Below are 25,005 nucleotides of genomic sequence, written 5' to 3'. Positions count from 1 at the left end.
TAATATTGCAATTGATGTTCCCGGGGATTTGATTGGATAAGTGCATAAAGTGTGGAGGGGGAAGGGGGTTGCATGGACAGATCACATTAGTATTCCCGTCCTATCAATGTGCGGGCCCGCGAACAACGTCAGCCGGACCGATTCTCTGCGTCTGCCAGTCCCGCCACAGATTCATCTGGGATCTTCAAACAGACGAGCCCTTAGAGACGAGGGATCAAGGCAGCCGATTAGAACCAATTGCTTGCTTTGGGGACAGCCAGTCCTTCCAGGCCTGGCGACAGTGGAGGGAGGGGAAAGACAACCGAGTGCCGCTGCGGGAAGACACTGAAGCAAGAGCGACACCCCTTTCCGCCCCCCACCTTGCAGCGCAGGCTTTGAAAGCTGCTCCCCCACCTGAATGGAAACTCGGAACCGCCGGGCGGCGCGTTCCTTCTCGCCCAGCCTTGCAATCCATGCCGAGAGGAAGGCAGTGCGAGCCCGCGCCAGCGCCCAGCTCCCGGGACAGGGTCGGCAATGCTGCTGAGCAGAACTTGATCGCGCCCCTTCCTCGCTGCTAGTGGAAGCGATGCTGCACGGCACAGCCAGCGCTTCCTCGGCTCTCCTTCAAGCTGAAGGTTACCGACCCGTGCAGCCAGCCCCAGCACTGTGAGCTGCGCGCCTCAGGTCCAGGCTCCGGCTGCTCGGCGGCGGCGCCCAGGGCAACAACCGGGCCGCCCGCGCCGGGGCGCACTGCACCAGCGGCTTCGGCTTGGTGGATGTGTATGCATGAGTTCTGCACCGAATGGGCGCAAAAAGCGCCCCAGCCGGTCCACCCGCTCCTCGATCTTCCAGATCAGCAAGCCCCCGCTGCAGAGCGGAGATTGGGAGCGCAGGGGCAGCGGCTCCGAGAGCGCCCACAAAACCCAACGAGCCCTGGACGACTGCAAGATGGTGGGTGAAAACTGCGCCTCTTTTTTTTTTTTTTAATTGAGAGGGGGTGGGGGGAGTCATGTATGTTAATCATTTGCCTGAGTGCCAGCCACTCCCCCACCCTCAGCGCCTCAATGCCGATCACGTGGCACATGCACTATTTTTAAATCTGCAGTCCCCCAAATTCAGGGTGACACCCCGGTCGTAATGGCCCTGCAGAGAGAAGTGTCACAGCAAGGGTCTTTTGGATCAGCGACTGTAGGTTGTGCCTCTACCCCCTCGAAGAATGGTGGATGCGAAAGACACAGTGAACTGGCTCGCTCACCGGGGAGGGAGAGATGAGGAGGTGGGGATGCTGCTTTCTGGGGAGAGAGTAGCAAACAAACCCAAATACAGCGCACGGGGCGCTACCGAGGGGTCGAAGGTTCCAGCGCAGAGGCTGTAGCTGGTCTTCCAGTCAGGCCGTCAGGCCGAGAGGTTCAGTGGCCCAGCAAGAGGTGAACGGTTTGCCTATTACACCCTACCTGTGGCCTCCCCCGCCCCTCCCGCCATGCAACTTAAAAGCCATGTCCTAGCAGTAGCAGAGGGGAGCGTCTACGTAGGAGTCCCCAGTGTCATTCTCTGTCGGCCTGGGAGTGGCATGGTAGCCCTCCAAATATGCTTTCTTGCTCTTCAGAAACTGAGTCTGAAAGGGAGAGGGGAAGTAGGTCTGGAATTAGAGCTTCCATGGCCAGGCTTGCCTATGAAAATAAACACTTGCCTTGGACAAAGAGACTTGCCATTTTGGTGCTTCTGCTTTAAACCATTCCTAGGTTCTTTAGCTGGAGATCTGGGGAGCCGACTGAGGGGTCAGTGAAGGCCCCTGTTTCTGTACTCCAAAATAGGAAACTTTCTGATGAGAAATGTTTGGTAAAACAAAACAAAACAAAACTCACTTCTTTTCCAGCTTGTCCAAGAGTTCAACACACAAGTGGCCCTGTACCGAGAGCTGGTCATTTCTATTGGGGATGTCTCGGTCAGCTGCCCCTCACTCCGGGCGGAAATGCACAAGACAAGAACCAAAGGCTGTGAAATGGCCCGTCAGGCACACCAAAAATTGGCTGCCATCTCAGGGTAGGAGACTCGGCATTATTTGGTAATTCTTATACATGATGCATGGATGCTGACAGAATTTTATGGTAGCCAAGGCCTCAGAGATGATCTCCACATATTTGAGATTTTAATCTTGAGATCGAAATTCTCTTAGAGAGCTATACACAAACTATAGGCCAAACCACAATTTGAAGGCTATGTCATTCTTGTATATATGTATATATATTTAGAAGATTTGGATCAAGTGATTTTTTTAAAACTTAATTTTCAATACTCTGGCCACATACTGGAATTTGGAGCATAAGATTTGGGGTGGATGGTTGGGCATCAAACTGAAGTTAAATCATCATGCCTCAAAATTATTTTGTCATCTGCTGCTGAACAAAAGGCCTGTGCTATAGAGAAAAATCTTTCCCAAATCCCAGATTTACTAAACTATTTATACCATGAGATAAATTCCTATGATACCGCCTAAAATAAAATCCCTAAAATAAGGTCTCAGATATAAATTACTCTTCACTGTGGTGATCTGAAGGGGTAAGTTTTAGCATAAGAACAGTTTTTAAAGATTGGGGACATTCACAATCTCAGTAAAACTAAGATGACTTTGTCCCCCAAATTTTTATTTATTTTCATCAGATTTATGTTTTTTCAAGCCTGTATTAGGAGATAATTCGGTATGTGAAAACTTCTGTCTTTGGATCCTACCTACTCCTTCTTTCATCTCTTAATATTGGGAAAAAAGTTAGCCATGGATTTTGTTAACAGTTTCTATTTTCAAGATAAGTACTTAGAGCAAGGAAACATAGGAATCCTTATACAAATGCATTGATACATTAAGTGTTTGGTTCAAACTGGATATAGCATTTATCTGTTTATCTATGTGAGTATATCTTTATCACAGCAGGAGTTCAAATTGGTCAGACTCACCTGATAATGTTACAAATTGATCACTTGTAGGAATTATATCTAATTTACTTATTTGAAAGAATCACTGTTTGCCATCTTTAATTCCAATAATATATATAGTGACTAATACTAGTTTATAAAGACTGGAAAGCCATATATTGCCTCTCTTAATAATTAGTTCACATTTGACCACAGGCATTTTATATCATGAAAAATGATATGCTGTACTCATCTCCTTGAAGAGAGGGATAAACAAAATATGCTATAACCCTATTTTATTTAGTAAAAATATTGAGAAGCCTTATCCTTTTCTGTTTTAACTCTTACACTATTCTTAACGAGAAGTAAATCTGGGTAATGGAAGGGAATTAAGTGGTTCGGGAGTTTGGGGAAGAAATGCAGCTGTGATCAGTCCCAGACAAGGAGAGAGAGAGAAAAAAAATCAGAAATGTGAAGGAGCACTGTTAAATTTAAAGGCACAGATAAACAATAATTCCAAAGGAAAAGCAGATTTAGGACAGGAAATTTTCTCTCAGTGCTAAGGACTAGCAACTCTGTAAACTTTGTGTCCTAGATTACAGGATTGGATTGCATTTAGGATCCCTTTGAATTGGAACTCAAAATGAGAACATGTTCTAATCAGAGAAGGTGGGCTGGAGGAATGAACAAGGAGTTCGATTCAGTCTATTTTGCTACACACACGAAATTCAGGGTTTTCTAAAGGTTCAGGAAAGAAAAGGTCCGAAACTATTGGCTAAAAGTTGAGTTTGGAGGATTTCAGATGGATTTTTTTTTCTTTCAGAGGTATTCTAGTTATGTTACCCCAGCTGGTCTTAAACTCCTGCACTCAATTCTCCTGCCTTAGCCTCCAGAGTAGCTGGGACTACAAGAATGCACCATGGCACCTGGCATGAGGTGGATTTTATTTACTCTGGTGTTTTTAGCTCTTTGCTACTTGCTTGCATGTTATCTGAGTGTTGATGTTAATGGGTGCAGTTTTATAAGAATTCATGGTAAAATAAGGTTCTTAGAGCCTTGCCAAAGGAAAACCAAATCCATAAAATATTCTAGGATAGAATTTGACACATTTCCCCCCTTACAATAATAATTAAACGCAATTTGACGTTCGTTATAAAAGATGACAGCAATATAATTGAAGGAAATCCCTTTAGTTCCTCACCATCTGGGCTCCATTAATGAAGGATGTGATTCCCTTTGGCGGAATTCCGTTTCTGATATCACTTGTTATGTGGGTTCTTGTTTCAAGCTTGATGTGAAGGCTGGTAGGGAGGCTGTAGGAGTCACTTTAAAGTTTGAAGCAGGGATGAGAAAAGCAAAGGTTTTTGGTGAAATTTAGAGAGAAGAACTGGATTTCTTGAGCGCCCACTATTTGTCATCACAACCCAGCTATTCCCTTTCAGCTGAGGGAGGGATTATTATTCTTATTCTACAAATAGGTCTAGAGAGATTGAGGAACTTGCCCAAAGTCACACAGTTAAGAAGTGACACAGCTCTGATTCTGCCCCATGTTTGCATGCTTCTGATATTCATGCTTTTTCCTCTATATAATGCTGCCATTCAAAAAGGTGCTATGTATAAAGGATACACGATAAAATATAAATGAATCTTAAAAAGAGTATGCTAACTGAAAAAGCCAGTCACAAAATACCACATATCATGTGATTCCATTCATGTGAAATGCCCAGGAAAAGCAAATCTATAGAGACAGAAAGTAGATTAGTGGTTACCTAGAACTGGAGGCGAGAGCAGGTAGAGACTACAGATGTGCTCGAGGAATCTTTTAGGGATGATGGAAATGTTCCAGAATTGGACTATGGTGATGGTTGTACAATACCGTATATTTACTAAAAGTCATTGAATTGTAACTAATAACGAGTGAATTTTATGGCATACAAAGTATACCCCAATAATTGTTTTTTAGAAAGGTATTATCATCATCACCATCATTAACACTTGTTGTTTTTTATTTTGTCAACTTTATTATTTTCTACATACGTAGCTTTTAATGAAGGGGTATGAGCTATAGGGTGGAGGAAAAGTAACACTTGGCTCCCCACGCATTCCTCAAGACACCTGCCTCATGGCTATTGTTTAAGCACCAATGCTTTGCTCTGTGTAGGAATACAAGTGCAGGAAAGGCAGGACTTGAAGGACTAAGTGAATTTATTCATTTTCTACCAATACAGACCCCCACTTCCTGGTCTGCCAGCTGGCTTTGGGGCCACAGGAGGTAGACAGGATTGAAGGTGGACAGGGTAAAAAGAAGATGAGGCAAGATAGAGAAGAAGAGGAAAAACAAGGAGTTAGCATTAAACAAGCCACTAATGCTATATACCTTTCATCCCTGACCAACTGAAACCCTCAAGGAATGGTGGAGCTCACAGCAGAAGAAAACTCAGACTACGTTTTTTCTAACTGGCCCTGTATAAGAAGGCCATCTTAACAAATACAATCAACAGTTTCTCAAATTGTGTTTAGATCAGCAGAGTTCAGACACAGCCTTTTCTTTCAAAGGCATCAGATATCTGCATTCTTGACAGAACTAGCCAGGTGAATACAAAGTTTCCTCTGACTGTCTTGATTTACTAAAGTTATGGTATCTTTACAACTCTGACCCTCTCCCAGACATTAAAGCTAAGAGGGGCCTTAAAGATCACTTGCAAGAATGGGCCTCAAACTTTTTTAGCAGCAAATCCTCCCTTCAATCTAAATGTAGAAAGCCACATTTATAAAGACAGTCATAGTGGCATTACTCTGCACTGCTTGGGGTGTGTGTGTGTGTCCATGTGCATATCAGGAGTAGGCCAGGTCCTGCCTTTTGGACTTCCTACCCAAAGTGACTTCTAGACACTTCATAGAATCCCTAGGGCTCCATGGCACTTTATATTTGAGAAGTCTAAGATTCAGAGGATTTAAGTGACTTTTGAGGCAACTTGACAAAGAATACGTGAAGACTTTGAAGTCAGGCAGACTTGGACTGAGTATCATCTTTTATGACCTTGATGGAATGCTTAACTCTCTGAGCCACAATTCCTTCATCTGTAAACTAGTGTCATGCCCGCTCGTGGGGTACTTGAGAGAGTTAACTGAGCTAGGTATGTGAAGCAGGGACCACATGTCCAGCCTGTCAATGGCACTGCCAGTCAGAGGCTGCTCTAAGACTGGGACCTGGATCTCCTGCTCCCTGGTCTAGTACCTGTTGCATCAACCACACCTGAGAATGAGGAGAGATGAACATAGCATACAAGGTACGAGTGGCCCCAGGAGCCAACATCCTTCAGCACACCTCGGGAGTTACTGCTATGGCTGGGGCACTGGTGGTCAGGATTCTCTTTGTGCTGCTGTACTTCTGCGGTGTCTGTGTTGGACTGAATCTTTCTCACACTGCTGCTTTTGATTAATGGTTCTCAAGAGAATCTAAATGTAGAAGGATTTACTCCAGATCTTAAGTTTAAGTATGACAATATGAGAGACAGTAGAGTGTGATGGGAAAGAGCACTGATTCTAAATCAGATTAGACAAGGCTTTACCACTTGCTAAGGACATGTGTGAATTTGTATGCAGATCGATTCACAGAGTGGTTAGTGGTAGTCTGGTACCATGGTTAAGTACATAGACTTTGGGGCCAGACTCGCAGTCTGGCTGTGCTGCTAGTCACACGTAGTATGAAGTCAGGCAAAGATATTGTCTCTCCCTCTCTGCTTCAGTTTCCTCAACAGCAAAATGCAGTTAATGAATAATGGGACCAGAGTATGTGGCATTGCGAGGATCAAGTAGTTAGGAGACTGCAAGTAAATAGTAAATGCTATTAAGTGCAAGTTAGTGGTAATATAATAAGACATTTAAAATTTCAGATTGTCGAGATACATTTATATAAAAAGTGTTAATCCATCAAATAGTTTCCAAATGAATACTTTGGCTGGAGTAAATCTTTGCTTACCTTGGTTTCTTATATTATATTCTGAGACATTTTCTAGGTTGAAGTTTCCCAGATGGCTATCAAAAAGCCTGTTCTGGGATACCATAACAATTATATGGAGATGTTAAGATTCAAAAGTAGTTAAGTTTAGAAATTTTTTATATAAATCAGCCTAGATTCTTCATATATCAAATAATATTTACAAAATCTTTTGGCCTAGTTCTGGTATAGGCTATATGACATTGGACAAGTCTGTTAAATTCCCTGCCTGCCAAAATGAGAGTGTTACATTGAATGACTTCTGAATCTCCTGGCTTGCTCATCTCATTATTCTATGTTAATTCATAGAGAATCACATGGACCTTGTTTACAGAACTGAGCTATGGAAAAATAAATATCATGCAAGAAGTTTGATGATTGAATTTCAGAAATAATTTGTTGAGATCCAAACATAGAACATTCACAAGAAGAATCTTAATTTCCTATTTCAGGTTTTTCCCTCCAGCAATGATTTTCCTGACCAATGTTTCTCTCCTTTTCTCCTTCTCTTTCCTCATGTTCTTTCCTTCTCTTCCTTCTCCTCCTCCTGCCTTTTCTTGGGGGGTTGGGGTGGGCCGTTTTGGTTTCGATTTGCGTTTAATTTTTTGCCATGATTTTTTCAGTCCCACTTATAGTTGGTTTCTTGTTCCTACCCTTGTTCTGTTTGTTAGGAAGTTAGGAGGTGAGAGAGTGAGATAAGGGAGAATAAAGTATTGCAGCTTAGCAATAGTCCTTTCAACACTGGCTGAGCCAGCAGCAATGATGTGTGGTGACAGAGTATGGAAGAAGAGCTTGGTGACCATGGAAGCAGTTCTCAGCCTTCTTTGATCCACATGGTGGAGGAGGCCTTATGTGGGCAGTGACAGCCTCTGCCGTTAGTAAAAGGGACCTGTGGTTGGCAGGCATGCCAGGCCACCCACTCTGTCTTTTCTTTTCTCTTCCTATTAAAGGTGTTTTGCTTTAAAATGTTTAGCTCTCACTGGTCAAATAGTGAAAGGCAAGTTTCGTCTATACCAAAAGAATATACTACCCATAAAGATAATGATGGAAGAACAATTCAGTATTAGTTTGCTAAGGCTGCCGTGACAAAGTACCACAAACGGAGTGCCTTAAATAAAAGAAATTTATTGTCTCACAGTTCTGGAGGCTGGAAGTCTAAGGTCAAGGTGTCAGCAGGGTTGGTTCCCTCTGAGGGCCATGAGGAAGGATCTGCTCCATGCTTCCCTGCTAGCTTCTGGTGGTTTGCTGACCATCTTTCACTTTATTCAGTTTGGTGAAGTATCTCTGCCTTTAGCTTCACATGGCCTTTTCCTCGTGTGTACATCCATGTTCAAATTTCCCTTTTTCACAAGGACACCAGTCATATTGAATTAGGGGCCAATTCTACTCCAGTATGCCCTCATCCTAGCTCATTATTTACACCTGCAATGACCCTATTTTCAAAAAAAAAAAAAGGTCACATTCTGAGATACTAGGGGGTTAGGACTTCAATATATGAATTTGGTTGGGGGAAAGGGAGCATAATTTAACCCATGACAAATTTCCTTGACCTATCTGCAGCTAAATACACACTTTGGGTTGTTTTGCCCCAACTAGAGGTGGGATTTTGCCTGGGACTTTCTATATACTCTCTCTGTACTTTCATACAAAGCCATCCTAGGACCCAATATTTAATCATCTGCAAGATCGTAACTCATATAAGGGTAGAGTTTGTGAATATAGAATAGAATGTTTTCTGTATGAAATGGAGTTGTTCACAAAGATACTGAGTCTCTAATACAGTTAGAACTTTTAATCACATTATAAAGATAAACCAAAACCAGCTACAAGAGGCAATACTGGGGAGAGCTGATGAAGCAACTGACAATCCACACCCACACAGGGGGTATTCACTTTCCCTGGTGTGCATGAGAGAATTGAGCAGGTGGTGGCCCCTCAATGATGCTAATACTGTTGCTTAAGGACCATAAGCATACTCCGGAGCAAGTGACAAGGTTCTGACTCACACCAGATTAAAGAAGAGGGCTATTATTAGCAACTCAGCTAAATGTGATATGGCATCTAGACAAGTGTTCCCCCATTGCCTATTGAAGTTTAGCCGTTTTATGTTTTGAACAGATTTAATGACTTTCACCTTGTTAGAGTCTTCTTAATAGATGTTCCAATTAGAGAGAAAATTAAATCTAAAACTAACTTTGGAAAAATTCACTGTCACTTTATTATGTGTACTCTAAAGTGCAAGAGAGCAAGACTGTTTCACTCATCTTTGCACCCTGAGTGGTAAGCTCAGTGATGATATAGTTGTCTTCTCTATTCATTAAGTTCACTTGGTATTTTAAAATTTATTCTTAACAGAAGCCGGGTCTTGATACAGACTTTAGTAAGAATTGAGAGATTACATTTGTTTACATCTTATTACATTTAACTATTTTTTTAATATAATTCTAAAACCAATATGTTGGTTTTTAAATAACAGAGGACTCGAAGAGCATACCTAAGAGCCATTTCTGAGGCATAGGTGTTCATTATTATGACAAATCAGCGGGCATTGTGTATCTTAGAATTACTCATAAAGTAATTATATTTAATTTATGTTATTTGATAAAATATTACCATAACATCTCTCTGCTTAGTGGACACTTTATATTGAATAGTTAATTAATCAGTTACCATTGAGATCACCTTTTTGAACTGTTGTTTAAAATTCTAGGCCCTGAGAGTTTAGCTGTGTCTTATCCCAAAAAGACACCTATAGAAAGCACAGCTCCAGAACAGTATTTAAACTGCCTGTTTATTTCCTTTGCTTTATAAAACATGACTTTAGAAAAGGTAAAAATTTATGAAAAACATTTAATTACTTGCCTATATGCGTACATACACACACACACACACAAACATATATATATACACACATACACACATATACATATATAATACACACACACAGAGTAAACTTATTTGTGAGATTGATTCTGGTTAGGATAAAGTATCTGAGCCTTTAAATAGAACTAATTTAGCAAATAATAATAATTAGTATTATTATTTATTTTTAGAGATGGGGTCTCACTCTGTTGCCTAGGCTGATCTTGAACTCCTAGGCTCAAGCAATCCTTGTGCATCAGCCTCCTGAGTAGCTGGGACTACAGGCATGCACCATGAGACACAGCTAATTTTTTAAAAACTTATTACAGAGACTGGGGTCTTGCTATGTTGCCAAAGCTTTTCCTGAACTTCTGGCCTCAAGCAACACTCCCAGCTCAGCCTCCCAAACTGCCAGGATTATAAGCGTGACTCACCACTCTTGACCTAAATATATGTTTTCAACCTAATAGAAGACTCTAGATACAATCAGGTTAACAAAAGTCAAGTTAACATTTGCAGCTGCAGATATATAGAAAACTGATAAACTACACCAATCTAAGTTTGAGCACAAGGGGAAATATATACTAACCTGGAAGAAGCCAAAGCCCTCATGTATTCTTCAGTTACTGAGAATATCTTGAAGTGCCCCCACCCTTATCCCATAAGGTACCAAGTCCTGTAGTGTTTTATCTTTTTCAGTGTCTATTGTGTGCCTTCTTTTTTTTCCCCATTTCTGTGGCCACCTCTTAGTTCACAAATGTATCCCCTCTGGCCATCAGCTGTTGCAGTACCTCCCAATTGGTCCCCTTGAGTTCAATCTCTCACCTCTTCTCTTCAATTTATTCAGTAGATCCAGGCTAATCCTCCTCCTAAAATGCTTCTCTGATCTTGTCACTTCTTTGCTTTAAAACTTCTAAAGATTTCCTATTGCCTAAAGCAGTGTTTCTTCAAATTTGAAACTAGATTTCCTGTATCAGAATCACGTGGGTGGGATGTCCTCAGACCTGAAGAACCGAAACCTCTGGGGAGGTAAGGATAGGAAATCCAAATTTTTAACAAGCACCACTGCATCTCCCAGAGGATTGTTGAACATGCAACATATGAGGCCTATCTGCCTAGAACAGCGATTCTCAACCTGGGCTGCACATGGGAATCACCTGGGAAGCTTTAAAAATTTGCTCATGCTTTAGTGCCATCCCTAGAGTTTCTGATTTAATTGGCCTGGGATGCTGCCTGGGCATTGGGGTATTTTTAAAAGCTTCCCAAGTGTGCATCTGTATCAAAAAAGATTATACTTGGCTATATTTAACAGAAAATTCAAAGTAGCAATTACTAAAGACACCAGGGTTTATCCTTGCCCAGAAAAAAAAAAAAAAAAAAAGTCCTAGGTTGGGCAATTCGGAACTGGTACAGTGGCTCCATGAAACCAGATGGTTCTGTGCCCATTCTTTGTTTATGGTTTCTGTCCTCAACCTTGCTTTATGAGGCAAGATGAGCACAGAAGTTCAGCCATCCGTCCATGTTCCAGCACAGAAGGAGGAAGGAAAGAGGAAGGGCAAAAGGCCACCATGTCCAGATGGGTCAGCACTCCTTAATCAGTTTCAAACAAAACTTCCAGAATGGTACCATATGGTCACACCTAATTGCAAGCAAGAATGGGGAATACAGTCTTTTTTCATTGCCACCTTAAATAAAAAGGATTTCATTACTAAGGAAAACGGAAAGAATGGGTATTGGGAAACAACTAACGACCTCTGTCACAGTACCCAACCTATATTCCTGGATGTTTTACCACTTCACTTCTAAACATTCCACTTCCTCAAACTGGTCTAGTTTTTACTCCTTAAGTGTGTGTAACAGAGTGACCCTATTCCATTCATCTACATATATAGTTTCTATATGTAAATCCGTACTCGTTAGCCAGTAAAAGAAAAACTTCACTCCCCTGCATGTCAAGGTCTTACCTGCACTCTCATTATAGTCTGCCATGCTCCTCACACTGAAAAGCAGAACAGGGGAAAGGGTCCGGAAAGGGTTGAAAAAAAGATTTTGCTGCTTTTAAGTGAACTCATGGAAAAGATATGAAGTTTAGAAACCACTGGGAGGGCAGGAAGTTAGGTGAGTTGGCTTTGAAAGGACTTAAGTATAATTTTCACAAGACAGGATGTGAAATGGGGTAGAGCCTGCAAGGAGTATAGGTAGTGACACTCAAGAAATCAATTTTTTAAAAAATCTACATGAGATTGAGACCCTTTTAAAAAAATTTTTAAACCTCCGTAAATAAATCAAAGAAAAAAATTTCATCAAGGAGTTAAAATCTGATAAACTGTTACGAATAAAAGGTGGGAAGCAGCTAGAAAATTCAAGGAAGCAGGAAGGGTTTTCTGGAGATGGGGATAAACTACAAGATGATCTATGGTCAAGATCATAATGAGCTCATTAAGGGAAATTGTACTTGGAACTCATTATCCCATATAAACAATGTTATACATAGTACTTAGGTCATAAACAGTATTTAACCCATAATTTCCTAAATTACAACCCTTTTCATCATATATAACTGTATTTTCTATGGGAAAATAGATTCATGCCCAACTCCAGCAGTCATCTTTCTTTCTGGGAACCTATTCATAGTGCTTTTCTAGGTGTGGTAGATACAACAGCTTTTAACAAAATAAAGTCCTTGTATTTATGGTGTGTGTGGTGGTGGCAGCGGGGGTGGGGGCGGTGATTGAGAAGAAACAAACAAAAGAGAGCATTTCAGATAGTGATACATGCAGTGAGGAAAAGAAAACAAGATGATATTGTTAAGGAATGATATATGCAGTGTGGGTAGTTATCTTCTGATAGGTGGTCAAAAAGGCGCCTCTGAGAAGGTAACATTCGAACTGAATATCTGACTTTGAGAAGGGACCAGTCCTACGATAATTGTAGAGAAAAGCATTTGAGGCAGCAGCCAACAGCAAGGTAAATGTCCTCGAAGACTGCATTATCGGTTTGGAATTATCTTCAGCTGCCAGTAACATAGGCCAGACATCAGTGACTTAAACATATAAAGGTGGCTTTTTCTCACCTAATTAAATACCTAAAGGGGTAGGGATCGCCAACATTGTTTCATGATTGAAGAACATCATGACTGAGATTTCTGTAGTTCTCTGGGGCTTTTCCTCAAGGTCCCAAGATTGATGTTGCAGCTTCAGAAATTGTATCCATGTTCCAGGCAAGTAGAAAGGGCAGAGAGCACAGACATAAGCCGATTAAATGTGGCCCTTCTTAAAAGAGTTTCTCAGAAGCCTCACACAGCAACTTCCTGAATGTCCCAGCAGCCAGTGCGGTGTCATGTAATTTCCCTGACTGCAAGTTTCATGATCTGATTTGCATACATCTCTCTCCATACCAGCTGTCTGCTGAGAACACAAATTTCCTAATCTATAAGCCAAAGTCATGCTTCCTGAGGCCTAGGGCAGGATCTCTAGCAAGACTGGGGAGACGGGAAGAGTATGGAGCTTGGATGTGAGGAGTGAGGAAAAGGGATGCTGGAGTGGGAGAAAGAAGTAAAGGTAGATCGACAAGCATTAACCTCTCCTTCCTGCTCATTTTCCTCTTAGTTCATTTGTTCCTTTCATTAAACACTGAACACGTATTATGGGCCAGACATTGTGAGAGCCTCCAGAAGCATAAAGATGAATCAACATGGCCCTTGCCCCTGAGGAGCTTATCACCCAGCCTCTGTATAGAGATAGACATTAAACAAATCATTGCAGAACAATGGAATCAACTCTGCAATAGAAGTAGGCAGAGGATACAGTAGAGGAAGAGTAATCAGCTCTGCCTGACTGGGTGTAGCCAGGGAAGACAACTTCATAAAGGGAATGATGTCACTTGGGCTGAACTTTGAAGAGCAAATAGCAATGTCCTCTCTCTTTTAGTTATACAGTCATAGGCCTCTGCCATAGGTAAGCCTCAGGAGACACTAATTGTCTGTTTTGAACCATGGGGAAACAGAACTAGGAGTTTAAATGTGCTAAGATCCTACTATGTGCTGTTCCCTTTGCACATATAATTCATGATTAAATCATATTCATGATGAAATGAATATGATTCATCTGAAATAACGTTTACCTACAACCCGGGAGGATACTGTTTTTAAAGGCTGGTATGTTGACTGGGAAACACATTTACTTGCAAATAACAGAGACCAACCTGTTCACAGATTGGCCTCATCATAGAGCCAGCTGTGTATTTGGGTGGGAGCTGAGATTATTTCACCAACTCAAGAATGTCAGGACTGAGATCCTCATGATTCTTTTGCCTTTTCCCTATGGTTCCAACACGTTGGTCCTGTCCAGAGCAAATAGATTCCAGAGCTGTCTCTGGATTTTAGGTGAAGCTCACTTGGAAACTTTCTAGAGAACTCAAAATGTTAGGTATTTTTTAAATCTCCATTTTATAGTGAACTGGGGTTCTGAAAAGTTGAGATATTTGGTCAAGATGTTTGGTGGAGCTGGAGTTTGAACACTGGTCTCTCTGGTGCCAGAATCTTTATTCTTGCCACCATATTGTGCTGTTTCCTGACAGACCCTTCTTTCTTGGACTGGCCACAGGATTGCTTTCCTTCTTTTCTACTGCCACAAACTATTATTTCCACTCAGAGCCTCTCTTCCTCCGGACACACTTCAGAACAAGGATCTCTTCAGCCAGCACACAGCCAATTTGAGGGTTTTTAAGATTTCCTCAGCTACTAAGAGGAGGAAAACAGGCAGGAAGGAAAAAAATAACAAAACTATGGCCTTACTGAAGCCGCCACTGGAATGTAAATGGATCTTGGCTCTGCATTCTTGAGGCCTCAGCACTTTTCTCTGGACCCCTAATTTTTCAGTCTTTCTTTTCCTATACCACATTTACTCACATTGCTTCATTTGGGGGCACCTTCTTTCCTGGTTGTTTGACTATGCAAGTCCTAGACATGACCCTATGGGATCAGACTCTGACCCAGGTCTGGGTGGGCTGAATTCTGGGTGTTTCAAGAATTGACCTACTTTTTCCCAGGGGAGGACATGTTAGCAGGGGCAGGACTCCCCATCACAAGAATGGCATTGGCCACCAGCTCCACTCCAGGACATCAATGAGCACGGGGGGTGAGGGTGGGGAATGGTAGGAAGTGCTGGAAGGGTTTGAAGGAGAGACAGCCTCCCCCTGGAGTGACAGGGACACTCCTAAGAAAGTAACACTGAGGCTGGGAGAAAAGATGGGAAGAAATCATAGGAAATGAGATCCGGAAGAGATTATCAGACCAATCTCAAAAACACTACTTCTTAAAATACTGAAATCCCTTGTCAATAAATCCACAAGAGCTCCTGTTCTCCCACAAATGGCGTTAAAATCATCACGGTAATTACCTAAATTGCCTCCCTCATGAGATTTCTAGTTTCCAGCCAAAATGACTGATTGTTGGGGCTTCAGGCTCTGAGTTTTAGACTCTTTTATTCCCTTAGTGGGTCTCATTTTGAAGTGTTCCATTTTGGCATGGAATTCTTATTTCCAGTCTTGCCATCCACTCACTAAGCTGAGGAAATCTGGGAACTTGATGGGGTTTCTAAAATTCTTTTTTATTTATTTTTTGAGACAGAGTCTTGCTCTCTCACCCAATCTGGAGTGCAGCGCCACGGCCTTGGCTCACTGCAACCTCTGTCTCCCGGGTTCAAGGATTCTCCTGCCTCAGCCTCCCGAGTAGCTGGGACTACATGCATGAGCCACCACGCTCGGCTAATTTTTGTATTCTTAGTAGAGATGGGGTTCCACCATGATGGCCAGGCTGGTCTCAAATTCCTGTCCTTGGGTGATCTGCCCACCTCGGCCTCCCAAAGTGCTGGGATTACAGGCGTGAGCCACTACACCTGGCCTTTTGTCTCTTTTACATATTGTCAGTAAACAGACATTTTCTGAGTTTTCATCTTTTATATCATATTCCTATTTTTTCATTACCATGAACAGTCCTATTTATCTTAGAATTAAAGAATAAATCATTTTCCCTTATCCTCACCAAAATATTGCTGAGGTAGGAAAAATTTAGGTAGCAATACAAATTTATTGCTAAAATGGTCCCTGATATATAATAAGCACTTAATGTTTCTTGAATCGTGCATCAGAGACATTTTGGGTTTGTGTAATTTTTTTTCTAATAAATGATTCTACTCCATTCTGTCCTATCCTGCTGTAACAAAATGTGGGTGGGAGGAAATGGATACATTTCCAAAGAGTAAACAGTAACTGGAAAGCAAGTCAAAGACCAATCACCTTCAGACTCTTGTTCCTGTTCTTACAAGCACTTTATTAACTTTTACAAAAATCTATTTGGTGTTGTAATAATACTTACCTGGGTCCTGCTCAAAACTAGTGGCCAGTGTAGAAAGACCTTCCCTGTGAGGACTACAACAGATTCTCTGTGCTCAAGTGAGCTAGGTGAGGCCAATATAAATGGTCAGAATCTTTTTGTGACCATAATTTGGTAATGTCCAGTTCCAATGAATACAGCTGTCCTCTGCCTGGAAGAGAGAAATACTCACCCTACTGAAGGCTGAATGGAAGGTCTCTCCCCAGCTGGGTCGTTTTCCTTGACCACAGCAGATGGCCAAAGGCCCCAGTTGTCATCATTTTGAAAGAGTGTAGCTGTGGGGTAGTCACCTGTGGACATTTGAGAAGCCTTACCTGTGTGCACAGAGAGATGACCCCTGCCAGTCAGTGCACAGTCAGGAACGAGAACATGATTCAGCCCTCACTGAAGACTCTCTACGTAGGGAAGAACACGATTTGAAGGAGATTGCTATCTCTTCCAAACTCGGTGACTCCCATGCATGTCTTTCCACCATAAGTCACATTTTCTTACTATCTGAAGTTTGAGCTCAAATGGTTGCATCTGTTTGAGTACTGTACCATCATTGAATAATGAGGATTATTTTAGGCCACAGCATGCACCATAATGCAAAATCACTTGGCAAATGTTCCTTCCATAAAACAAGCCATATCAACTGTTTCTATATTCATAGATTCAATCTTTTGTTTTCTGAGGATGAAATATGTTTTAAGCTACCAAATCTGTTCAGGCTCAGAGTGGTTTAAATTCTTGTCTAAATTTTAGTATTAGGTTATTACACAGCGCCATTGTAGATCTAATGAAAATGTGAAGCGAGTTCAGATATCTATTTAGGTGTAATCTTTCCAAAAGATATATGTGATCACACAGTTCATTCCAGGAAAGTCTTCCTTCACGTGTCAGCATTATAAAGGCATTCTCCATCTTCTGAGAAGGAAATTCTGTGGGATGTGAGGGGGAAAGAGGCAGGGAAGGAGAATGATTCAGCTGGAAAAGAAAAGAGAAAATGGGGAAGGAGGGCCGAACCAGTTCTTTGGGAACTATGCTGACTAAGGAGTGGGTACTGCCAGGAGATAAAGGAATGGAGTTGAAGGCAAATAAAAGGGACTCTCCAGTCGCAGAGTTGGTGATTGGAGGGAGTGTGCAATTCAAGGTCTCCAAACCCAGGTCCAGCAGGGCCCTGGGTAGGTGAAGCGAAAAAGTGGACACAGTGGGGCAGTGCTGTCGGGGTGAGCACGTGCCCCTGGATCTGAAGCAGGCAGCTGCCACCAGGCTTCACTGTTTGCTGAGTCCCATGGGGAAATATTGGCCAAATGTGCCATTTTGTGTGTGTGACTTTTTCTTAAGAGAATTGATGAATTCAAGTTTACGTGTGAAATATCACGATTTTTGTATGTTGGCCCATAGAAAAAGTCTGCTGACTAAAAGTGGCTCTCAGCCATTAGTGTCTACCTCTGTTAATTATCACCTGCTTGTTTGTTCAGAATATTTGTGGATTGTTGGATGTGAACAATTAAAGAAATGCCTGAGTGTTTTATCACTTTGAGTTTATATTAGTAACTGTGACCTTTATCACCTTCTTTCTTTGCTGCTTATTGAGTGTTAAAACTTGTCAATACCTGTTACATAATTAAAATAAAAATAACACGCCAAATATTGAGAAAAAAGGAAATACATTTTGGCTTTGAATTATTAATGAAGACCAAATCTTTTAAATTAGCCTTAGGAACATGTTAAACCTTTCTGGAATTGAACATAAAGAAATTATCATATTTGTTAATTTGTTCTGAAGTCAAATTGCTTTAAAGACCCTCTCTTTTGCCGAGAAGACAAATGCAAATTATCATATGGCTCACATATTACTCTCTTGCATCACACAGGAACCATCAATCTTATTATAATTAAGATCAAGACAGCCTGTCAGGTATATAACAGAGTCTGAGGTCTGCATGCATGCTAAATATTGGGCATACATATTTAACTTTACCTAAATGAGACCCTAAAGGGAAAAAAACTTCTTAACCTACTTTCTTGTTATTTATATGATTTAGTAGCTGGTAGGATTTAACTGCAAGAGAACACTGTATGTGAAATATTGACAGATGTCAATCTACACAAAAGAGTTATGGCCATTTCTAGACAACTATTTCTGAATTCCCAGCACAGTGTTCATTCTATGATCAGCTTTTTTTGCTTACAGGTGTGGAACCTACATCAAACATTTCCTTTTCAAAACTTAATTTGTCCCTATTCTAAGACTCAAGATTTAATGTAGCCCATCCATTTTTCTCCTGCCCTTTCCTCTCCCTCCTCCAATAAAGTAGCCAAGTGAAAGGGAACTGAAGTGAAGGAGATTAGGCATCGAGAAACATAGGTATTACCTGCAGAGTGATGTCTAGGGAAGAAATTTGTACATTTGAAGGGAAACTGGATCATATGACTAACACAGAAGTTCATTAAAACTCTGAGATCTGGGATTTCTATAATTTAATTTTTTCCTCAATAATTTATTCTAATTAGATTCAACATCAACATTTTAAACATCACTATTATATTGCTAATGCAATTGCATTTTTCTGGGGCTTTTGAGGACAATTGAATCCGTAACTCCAAAACTTTCATGTTCTTTAAAAATTTTATATTATTTTATTAGTCCCCAAAGAGATAGTGCACATGAGCCCACCAATCAGTTTGCAACCACAGGCATCACACAGCAACTTCAGCCCTCCTCTCCCTCTCCTGCTTCAGCTGTCCCTTGTCCATGCCCACTGCCCACGAGGCCCCTTAGCACAACTTCCTTGCCATCACTCTGAAAAATCCAGGTAAGGGGGTTGTCTTGAGGTGCTCTGAAAGCTTGCAGTCCCCAGAGTGAGTGGGTTATATACTGAAATGTGAGTTGGCCTCTCCACCAATTCTATGCCATACTCAGTGGCCTGGGGCTTGAGAAAGTGCCACTCATAAAGTGTTCATGTATTTCTTGTCACGTCTACCTCACTCCGTCTCATCAAGGTTTGAGTTTATTCTAGGGTCCAGGTGGTAAACATACCACTCAACTCGCCATCAAAGTGGTAAATGTACCACTCAACCCGGCATCATCCTCTGCCTTTTTCTAGGTCTATTTCCCACCCATTTCAACTTCCACCCTCCTCCAGGGATAAAATAGATGCCCCCAAGCAGATTGGCATATTCAAATACTGGTGATGGAGGTAGAGATGGGAACAGAGCAAGCGATAAGGGAGGTGTTCTTGATGTGGGAGCATCTCCACCCTAGCTCAGCAATCTAAGCCAGGGAGTAACAGAAAGAACAGCTATTGGGACTGTATTCCTTCCTAGGTGTCTTGTGAAGTCCCTTACAGGGCTTTTGTTGTTGTTGTTGATGTTGTTGTTTTAGACTTCAACTTTAGAGCTAAAGGAGTGCTGTATCCTACTCCTTGATATCTTGAAGCCTGAGAGGCTCCCGAGGGTAAGAGGCACACTTACCCTTTACTGAATGGGTGGACCCCACTCTGACTGTAGATATTCTAGTGATTTACAAGATGTAACATGCTTCCACCAAAATTATGACATTTAATCCTTTCTGCACCTCTATATGCTGGGAATTATTTATCCCTGTTTTACATATGAGGAAACCGAAGCCCTGAGAGGTGAGGTGACTTGCCTCAGTCACACAGCATGTGAGCTACTGAGTTGGAATGAGCAGCCAGATCTCCTGACCTCTAGCCCATGATCTTGCCCACTACCCCACAGGTGCCCCTCTCCAGCCATCCTGTTATTTATTGTGAAGGAATTTCTGAGTAACCAGAGCTAGGATCAAGCAGCTTCTTCTATCACTTGTAAATGGACACCCATCTCCTCCATTTTTATTTCATCATTTATCTTCAATTGGTGTTCTGATGTATTATACAGACCTGAAGCATGCAGATCACAGGAAGGGCAGTAGGAAGCCCCCAGGAGCAAATCCACCATAAGGGAGAAGGGAATCTAGCACTTTGCTGTAGTTTCTAATGTTACTGAACACCAGGGGTCCAGGCTGGATCCTGTTGCTCACTGCACAAAAAGCCAATCACTGAGACGATGGGTATTGACATGGGAAGAAGGCTTTATTATATTGCGGGTGACATCAGCCAGAGACACGAGAGCCAGATCTCAAATCCATTCCTTCTTCCTCACTAAAGTTACAGGTTTATACAGCCAGAAAGGAAAACAGGAGGGGCAAGGAAAAGGAGTTGGTCAGCAGGCAGCAGGTGTGTTTCATTGTACAAATGTAAATTTGCTTCAATTCTATTGGCATGTGGCTTGTTGGAAAATCGGGCCAGTTTCACTGAGAGAGTGGTGCTCTGGGTATGGTATATCATGGCCCCATACTCCTCAGCTCAGGCCCTGGAGTGGGAACCTGTGGGTATGAATTGAACTGCTGAATCACTAAATCCTAGAGCTTTGTGGGCCAATTAACTTTCCCTCCAGACACTTGTCTAAATAACTGGAAAACACAGAAGGCAGTCTTCTCCTAATTTGCAATCTCTGGTCTGAAAACATGGTGGGTGAGCACCATTTTCCCTAGCCTCAGCTTGCAAGCTATTTCCAACTTCCCTGCAACAAAAAGGCACAATGAATGGTAGTGATGGACAAGTTCTGGTCTGATTGATACCTCTGTAGGACAGTTAGGGCCTGAGGCTGCAGATGCTCAGGCCAGCTTACCACGACAGTGAGCAACTAATGGAACCATTTAGACACCTACCAGTATTTTACAGAAATTCAACCCTGGAATTCCTGGAGATGCCTAAAGAGGCTGGCTGTAGCCAAGCAGGAGGGGCTCAGAGCCATGGAGATCTGTGTGCGAGTAATGCTAACGGGCTCTGTGGCTGTGAGTACAAATGGGAAAAGCCTGAGATACTAAAGCTGCAGCTCCTCATTTGCTCTCCAGCCCTTCCCCTGTACCACCTGTAAAGCAGACACTCAAAGCTCTCTTAAAACCTGAGCAGTTACATGAAGAAGCACTTCTCCAATGTATTCTCCTGAATACACACTTGAAATTTCTCTTTCAAGACCAAAGACCCCACGAAAATGGACCAAGAAGTTACCAGAGTAACATACTCGGGTCCAGTTAGCTCGAGAAAGAATAATTATAGGATGTTTTGAGAGACTCTATTATACCATTCCCTGTTTAACTTGCAGAAGCTAATGCTGAGAGGGTTCCAGGACAGCTCTCCGTGAAGTCTTGATTCCAGCAGCTGCCTGGTATAGAGCAGTGGCTCCTAATCCTGCAGCACATTAGAGCCCCCAGGGGAGTTTTTTTAAAAATACTGCTACCTGGGCTTCACCCCAGATAAATTAATTCAGAATGTCTGGGGGTGAAGCGAGGACATGATATATTTTTAAATCTCAGCAGGTGATTTGAGAATCTGCAGTAGGGATTGAGAACTACTGGTATGGAGGAAAGAGGCCAGGATTGATCATCAGAAGACCCCACTTAGTTTCTGCAAGATTTCAGCTGGGTAATTTTGGTCAATTCCCTGACCACTCCTGGTTGTGGTTTTCATATCATTTCTAAGTTTCTTTTAGGCACAAAAATTTGTATGTACATTACAGCATTGCTTATAACAGTTAAAAAAAAAAAAGAATGTTCTAAATATCCAATAGAGGATTAATTAAATAAATCACGCATACCCAGGTGCTAGAATACAGTGCAAACATATAAAACGACATTAAGTGAAACAGCAGATTATAAAATAGTTTTACTCTATGACCTCATTTTTGAAACCAAATGAAAAAATTATATAGATATGTATATGGTTGCAAGGATATACACCAAAATCTTTAGTTTTTCCTTTCCTGATGAATGACTTTCATTTTGTTCTTTTTACATGTCTGTTTTCTAAATATTCTGTGGTAAATACTAAGAGAGAGAAAAAATCTATCCACACATGTCAAACCTTGAATATCAGTCAAATATAGTTGTAGAAAATCTCAAAAATAATTATATCTCTATAGGTAGTGCTTTAGCTTTTATATTTATTAGGAAGATATATGCAAAAACTGGCTGCTTTGCTCGTCCTCTAGGTTACCTACAAAAATGTACTAACCTTAGACTTGTTCATCTTCCTGATTTGAAGACCGAAGATGTAGGGAGAAGATGGAGAAGGCATTTCTCCTGCAGTATTTGTTCTGGGTCCTGGCGGGGCTGCCCTCATTTCATTGGAGAGAATAATGAGAGAGGAAGCAGAAGTGAGAAAGTCAGGAGACCAGGGAGCCAGGAGAGAAGGCTCTTGATCTGTTTTTCTTCCCTAGAGCATCCTGTGATATTTTTTGCCTGGTGTATACCATGGTGATTATGAAGATAAAATAAGAGACATCAGTGAAAAAGATTAGGTCACATTTAAGCACACAATTGTTCAATAAATTTTCATTCACTCACACATGCCTTAAGAGCTACTTAACAAACATGTGACTTCAGAGAATTATCCCCTGTGAGCCTGAGTTTCCACCCCTAAAAAGGGGAGGATAGTCTGGGTACGGTGGCTCAGGCCTGTAATCCCAGCACTTTGGGAGGCCGAGGTGGGCAGATCACCTGAGGTCAGGTGTTCGAGACCAACCTGGCCAACATGGTGAAACCCCGTCTTTACTAAAAATACAAGAATTAGCTGGGTGTGGTGATGTCAGCCTGTAATCCCAGCTACTCAGGAGGCTGCGGCAGGAGAATTGCTTGAACCCGGGAGGCAGACGTTGCAGTGAGCCGAGATCACACTATTGCACTCCAGCCTGGGCGACAGAGCGAGAGTATATCTCAAAAAAAAAAAAAGTGGGAGGGAGGATAATAATGGCACCAATTTCACTGGATTGCCATGAGAATTAAATGATGTGACATAGATAAAGCACAAAGCAAAACATAGAGCACATAAAAAGTATTTAATACAGGCCAGCTATTATTATTATCACAACATACTCCAGTATTCCTTAACCAAAAATACTTGCGGCATTGATAACACTGTTATTGTAATCCAGAAAAAGAGAATTACAAAAACTTAAGATTACAGCTTTAACAATCTGGCAAGGAATGATAAAAATAGTTTGGGAGGTTATATTTTGATTAGAAAAATGTACTTTTTTGCCATTTTAATACCAAAAAAAAAAGAATTATTTCAAGTGTTTAAAAACAGTCCCTCTAAGGTCTGACACCAAAAATAGAATATTTCATTTCAGAAAGAATGCCTTAGAGAAATGATGTGCTGCCGATAAAGGAAATTACACTAGAAATGACTTTGGGTTTAAGGCAAGTATTTTTCTGTTATAAAAGTGATTAGGGCTTTAGAAATGTTTTCAAAATGATATAGTATACTCACCTCATATAATGAATGTATCTTGACTTTTTGTCAGACTCAAGATTCAAGAGAACCAGGACTGCGTACAGGAATGGGGGAAAAGAAACTCTAAGATATTGTTGGTTTCAGATCACGGGCTTTACTGAATTAAATAGGTTATGAGAACAATATAAACCAGTGGTTACCAAGCTTGTGATGCCCATTGGAATCGCCTGGGGAGCCTAAAAAAAATGCCAGTGTCTGGGTCCCACCCTCAGAGATTCTGATTTACTTGGTCTGGAGCATGGCCTGGGTTCCAGAATTTTTAAAATACCTCCAGGTGTTTCTGATATGCAGACAAGTTTGAGAACCACAGACACAGACAAGGGATCTATTTGAACAAGTATAGTCCCCAAGAAGGGCTGTCTGCCTTCCTCTTTCACCAAGGCAAGTGACCAGATTCTGGATCCTTGCTGTTCTAGCGTCATGTCATCTTCCATTCTCTGCATCTCTGCTTCAGTTTTCACTTCAGGACTTCTATACCATTTCTATGGTTTTTTTTTCCTTTCTATACTTCAGAAGTATACTTCTATACTTCAGGACTTCTATACCATTTCTATGCCAGGTGACATCAATGAACCAGGAAAATATGTTTCAACCACATTAACTTTTGGTAGAAGCCAAAGTGTTCAGATGGTGTCTTTGAAGGATCACCAGGCCAGGAGCTGTGGTCTGAACTGTTCTGTGTGCATGCACCTGTCCTTAGGAGAGTGAGATAGTCGAGTCAGATGTAAACTTAGCTTTCAAATTGAGGAAAAAAAAAAGTATCTACTCATCTTTACAACATACTTTAACTGTATTGCTCACATTGGAAGTAATGATATAGGGGGCCTTTTAAAAACTAGAATTTGAAGCCAGAAGTATTTTATCTCCCAGGTTTATCTGAAAAAGAAACTAGGAAATATGTAATGAATGTAGATTGCATACAAAATGAGATTATATAGAAGATATATTATTGGCCTAGAATGACAAAAATAGCTTCAAGATTTAAAAGTGCTTTCATGATAAAAATAATCTCACATTGTCCTTGGAACATACCTGTGCGATATTTTTATTCTTGTGTAATAGATGAGGAAATGAAGGCTCACAAAGATTAAGTGTCTTGCTCAAGGTCACATAGGCAATAAATGCTAGTGTCAGTGCTTGAACTTACATCCCCCTGATTCAAAGGCCACTATACTTTCCACTGTGCCATGACTGGAAGTACAAATCGTGTCTAAATGTGGTTCAAATTTATTAGGTTATTTATAATTTTTGCTTTTCCTTTCATTTTACTTATAACTGCCAAGAATAGACTTAGCTCTGTTATTAATCAGTAATTGAGGAGATGTGTCAGTAGAGTTTTTTTTTGTTTGTTTTTGTTTTTTTGCAAGCAAGAGCAGGTGGCTTTAGATATATTTATTAGGTAGAATAATTTATTGGAATCATTGTTCCAAACAATGCAAAGGGAATCATTGCAATCACATGGGGAAATGAGAGAAAAGGGATTGAAAAATGGACACGAACCTAGGAGAATGCACAGG

The 25,005-nt window shown here is 41.3% G+C and overlaps 1 protein-coding gene across 1 annotated transcript in view; it reads left to right on the top strand.

The window, feature by feature from the left end:
* Positions 1-745: 745 nt before the first annotated feature.
* RGS7BP (regulator of G protein signaling 7 binding protein) overlaps positions 746-25,005 on the top strand; it is a 109,383-nt gene continuing 85,123 nt past the window's right edge. The window contains exons 1-2 of the mRNA XM_050793787.1: positions 746-930; positions 1,856-2,022. Of these exons, the coding sequence (XP_050649744.1) occupies positions 766-930; positions 1,856-2,022 (332 nt within the window). The 5' untranslated portion in view covers positions 746-765. The remainder of the gene's footprint in view (positions 931-1,855; positions 2,023-25,005) is intronic.

The sequence above is a fragment of the Macaca thibetana genome, chromosome 6, assembly GCF_024542745.1.
Source record: "Macaca thibetana thibetana isolate TM-01 chromosome 6, ASM2454274v1, whole genome shotgun sequence".
NCBI lineage: Eukaryota > Metazoa > Chordata > Mammalia > Primates > Cercopithecidae > Macaca > Macaca thibetana.
Note: the sequence above shows the minus strand (reverse complement) of the source record. Positions and strands in the feature narration are given on the sequence as shown.